Source organism: Gymnoscopelus microlampas, assembly GCF_963454915.1.
Source record: "Gymnoscopelus microlampas genome assembly, chromosome: 9".
Taxonomy (NCBI): Eukaryota; Metazoa; Chordata; class Actinopteri; order Myctophiformes; family Myctophidae; genus Gymnoscopelus; species Gymnoscopelus microlampas.
Window position 1 is genome coordinate 16,535,574 of NC_139946.1, and position 5,000 is coordinate 16,540,573.

At 44.6% G+C, this 5,000-nt stretch overlaps 1 protein-coding gene across 1 annotated transcript in view; it reads left to right on the forward strand.

Annotated features, from left to right (window-relative positions):
- nr5a2 (nuclear receptor subfamily 5, group A, member 2) overlaps positions 1–5,000 on the forward strand; it is an 88,087-nt gene that overhangs the window by 19,086 nt on the left and 64,001 nt on the right. The window contains exon 4 of the mRNA XM_084066284.1: positions 2,250–2,965. Coding sequence (XP_083922410.1) covers positions 2,250–2,965 — 716 coding nt within the window. The remainder of the gene's footprint in view (positions 1–2,249; positions 2,966–5,000) is intronic.

Below are 5,000 nucleotides of genomic sequence, written 5' to 3' on the forward strand. Positions count from 1 at the left end.
CCTGAAAGTAATGTGTCTTGGACATGATGAGGTTTCCACCCGACGGAGACACTACATGACGTATAAACAATATTATGTTTCCATTCCACACATGCATATTTCTGCGATTATTGTTACATACATGCATGCATTCCCTGTCCACATACAGTAGACAGAGAATGCATGTGTGTGTGTGTGTGTGTGTGTGTGTGTGTGTGTGTGTGTGTGTGTGTGTGTGTGTGTGTGTGTGTGTGTGTGTGTGTGTGTGTGTGTGTGTGTGTGTGTGTGTGTGTGTGTGTGTGTGTGCTTGCGCGCGCGCAGCTTCTCTCAGACATTCTTTCCCCCCACCCGCTCTTGTCAGAGCCCCTTCACAGAGAAAGAGAGAGAGAGAGAGAGAAAAAAATAGTAAGATATGTATATAGAGAGAAGAGTTAATTAAGCATGAATAATTAAAAGCGGGGGGAGCCCCCCAACCGGGAGAGACCAGTGCGTTGGTCTGGGGGTCTCTCTCTCCCCGTTGGCACCGTGCGCCAGCCGGCCCTCTGTGCCCACCGAGCGCCCATGGCTGCTTCATTAGACCTACACTGTTATAATACACACATACATTATACACACGGTGTGATCCTCTCAGGGTGCTGTAGGGAGCACAGTGGCGGGTGTGGGAGGGAGGGAGGGAGGGAGGGGTGGGGTGTCTGGGTACGGGGGGTGGGGGGAGGTTGTATTTGACTTGGCTTATAGGCAAATGAAGCCCTTCATTTAGAATATTCCTGTTATTTCCAACCTGTGGGCCTGGGCCCACTGGTGGGCAGTGAGAATACTGCAAGGCCCCCCCCCAAATAATTGCCAAAACACAATATAACATAATATAACATTAATATGACATGATTTGCTGTGTTTCAGAATGTTTTCATTTAACCACGTTCAACCTGGTCTCCCTATTTTGGGCATATCAAAACATTTCAACATTAAAACAATTGAAAAATAGCATATCTCCAAGCTCACAAGTCTCGATTGTGAGCTTGTAGATCTGCAATATGACCTATTCCTCGCACGAGGAAGTATAGTGCTACTATAGAGATTAAGTGGATAGCAACAACGTACTTATGTTTTTTTTTTTTTTTTACTGTAGTTTTTGATTGATTCAACACTTTATTAGCATGATTATTAACAGTACAGGTAGTACAGTCAAAGGTTATGCTAAAAGGATAACACAAAAAGCCCCAGGGGCTTGCTGCCATTGTGGTCCATTGCACTATATTCATCATTAATACATAATACATACAATACAATACGATACAAATAAAATACAAAACATATTGCAATAAAGCTCAGTAGAATCATAAGCTATATTCACAGAGAAAGGAGGGGTGGGGGGCAGGGGTCTGAGGATTCTACTATCAAGGTGTTATTCTACATTCACTTGTATTTTGAGGACAGGAATTCATTTAGGTTATAGTTTTGAGTTTGGATAGGGAGTCGAGAGCCTTTATGGCTTTTGGTAGGTCATTCCCACATTTTGGTGGCAGCATAGTAGGATGTATTTTTTACCCGCGTTTGAGCCACAAACACGGCTGCTTTTTGAAGTTCAATTATCCTGAGTGATAGATACAGATAAGCAGCTGGTTGTCTCCAGGTCAATCAGTAACCATGTTATCTGTTACACCAGGTTGACCAGTCAAAATGTAAACACTACACCCGCACAGCAAAAACCTCAGTGTTCATTTAACTCTGAAGAGTGTACAAATGGAACCAAAGGGACCTGTAAGAGTCCGTTTGGTTCCATTTGTACACTCGTTGGAGTTGAGGATTTTACAGTATGACCTATGTCACTTACAGTACAAACGGGTAGTATGGAGTTCCTATACTGCATGCTGTCTGCAAACTCTTCTGCACTGTATGTACGTGTATATATTTTCAAAATAGAAATGAACAGTAAAATTGCAGAGGATCCGGTGTGTAATTCAAGCATTTTATAAATGATTGTGTCAAAGAAGGACTTTCTTCTTTTATGCAGCCTTTTTTATGCAAGTCTTCATGGAATGAACCTTTTTATCCCAATTTTGAACATAGGTTATTGTTATTGTATGAGTGCACTTCAGCCATGAATGCCATGAATATACATTCACACATTTCAAAAACAGTAATAATGTCCTTTTGATGTGCCACTCAAATTCTGCCCTCTTATCTGGTTTTCACTTCTCTGTCTCTCTCTCTCTTTCTCTTTGTCACTCCCGTCTATCTGTCTGTCTGTCTGTCTTCCTGCCTGTCAGCCGTGCGGGCGGACCGCATGCGCGGCGGACGCAACAAGTTCGGCCCCATGTACAAGCGGGACCGGGCCCTGAAGCAGCAGAAGAAGGCGCTGATCCGCGCCAACGGCCTGAAGATCGAGGCCATGACGCAGGTGATGCAGGCCGTGCCCACCGACCTCACCATCTCCTCGGCCATCCAGAACATCCACTCGGCCGCCTCCAAGGGCCTGCCCCTCAGCCACCACGGCGGGCACCACGCCGGGCACCACCACCACCACCACCATCACCACCACCACGCCACCGCCCTGCCCCCGACAGACTACGACCGCAGCCCCTTCGTGACCTCGCCGGTCAGCATGGCCATGCCGCCGCACGCCGGCAGCCTGCAGGGCTACCAGGCCGCCTACGGACACTTCCAGGGCTCGCGCACCATCAAGTCCGAGTACCCGGACCCCTACACCAGCTCCCCGGAGTCCATCATGGGCTACCCGTACGTCGACGCCTACCAGTCGGGCTCGCCGCCCGGCTTCCCGCACCTGATCGTGGAGCTGCTCAAGTGCGAGCCGGACGAGCCCCAGGTGCAGGCCAAGATCCTGGCCTGCCTGCAGCAGGAGCAGGCCAGCCGGGGCAAACACGAGAAGCTCAACACCTTCGGCCTCATGTGCAAGATGGCCGACCAGACGCTCTTCTCCATCGTGGAGTGGGCGCGGAGCAGCATTTTCTTCCGGGAGCTCAAGGTACGTTTCGTTGTGCGTTGACCTTGGCCTAACGTTATCACAGCAGCTGTATGTGTAATGGACACATGCCATAGGTAGGTACATATACAGTAGTTAACATACACCTGTACATAGAAGAATCATGTGTGCTAATTTAATTCTGAAGCCCAATTCATACTGCACGAAGGTGACAATAGCTGACCTACAAACTCATAGGTCATAAGCTTTTAGGTCTGCTATTTTGTGCAATAGACCTCAAATTTGTTCGATTTTTAAAGTGTAGAATAGATACACTTCCTTATGAAACTGGGAGCTGATGAAATAACAATTTGATATTGATACCAGATATATATTCAATTTACAGTTACTAGACTTAATCAGTCCACAATCTAAGGATTAGAAATGGTAATGCAAAGGTAATTTTTGTTTGGGATGTCATCATCAAGCATTCACACTATGTTTTGTCTCAAATTGTAAATGTTTCAGTGCAATGTTGTCATCCTTAATTGAGAGTGAAATGTTCATCAGCTGTTTAACCTTCAATGTTCAAAAGACATTTTTTATGTTCTCCTTTTTTCGCACTGCCTCCTTGCTAATGCAGTAGTTACACCAGGCTGGAAGGAGGCCCTCTATTTTACTCTAGTTTGCCTGTCTGTCTATCTAACGGCCTGATCAAAATTCAGCAGTGGTGTGTATTTATTATTTAGCCCTTTTTTTGTGTGAGTATGTGTGTGTGACACATATTTGGGCTATGGGTTGTGAAAACTTTGACTCGGCACCTCAGGCACTTTTCATACATACTAACAGGGGTCCTAGTTTCGTGTTTTATGTGGACTGAATAATGTGAAATGCTTCTTCTCATATCTGTGCTCTGTGTAAAGATATGGAAACATGAGGGAGGGTGGTTTCACCTATTAGCGTGCAACGGGGAGAGGAGGCCATTTTAAATACGGAATGGATTACCAATAATTACACAAGTTAACCATTAAACATATCAATATTTGTTACTCAATTCTCAGCAGTTCATTTGATTAGGCAATTAAGTCATTAATTTAAATTTTCCTCCAATTTCTTTGTAGATTCTACAGACAACGCGCTCTGAAAGCTTTATTTCATTATGCTTATTAACATAGCACACATATGGGAATATGAGGAACTGACCTTTTCCAAGTAGAACCTGGATTCATAAATGTGCAATGTAACCATTACACACATCTGCTATTCAGTTATTCAGCTCAATTGATTGACTCAGAATATGCATTTAATTTATTGACTGTTGGTAAAATTTTGGTGGATTTTACTTTACATACCGCCATTCCCCCTTAAAAGAAAACGAATGCCAGAGCCAAAATAAGGTAAAGTAAGTAAATAAGAAAGCCTTACCGAGCCCTGTGGCCTATAGGGCAGAAGCATATCTGATGTTTTTGTACAACACAAACTCCATCCAACAAACCTCAGCCGACAACTGTTGTTGTCCACCAACAATGCCTTTGCAGTTGAACGCTCGTAGGTTGGTTTTTAGCGTGCGTTTGTGTGGTCAAACTGCTCACAGGTTGATTTCAGCATGCGTTTGTGCGTGCGTTTGTTCGGTCATAAGTTGTTTTCAGCGTGCGTTTGTGAGCTCCCAGGTTGATTCTCTCGTGAGTGGATATTGATATTCAGGTGCTTACATGAAAGACTGTGAAATGAGCCGAGTTTCACTGTTTTTTTTTAATCCTTCTCGTTCCTCCTCTGGTCCTGTCGGACTCCTTTTGTCTTGTTGTTTCATTGCCATGGGCTTCCCTGCATATTATTCATGTGCTGGGGCCCCACAACGGGCGAAACGAAAACTGTTTCATCATCATCATTATTATTATTACAGGTATTATTATAATTATTTTATTGTCTGAGAGGACTGGGGGAAGAAAAGTAGAACAATTAAATATACAACGCGAAGCCAATTAGGCTACAGCACAGACGTGAGCCCTTGAAAAGCACATGTTGACATTTAGCGCACCGCGCATCATCCCTGCAATTGACATTTTTCTCCATCTGCATTTGCATTCAGTCGGGCAGA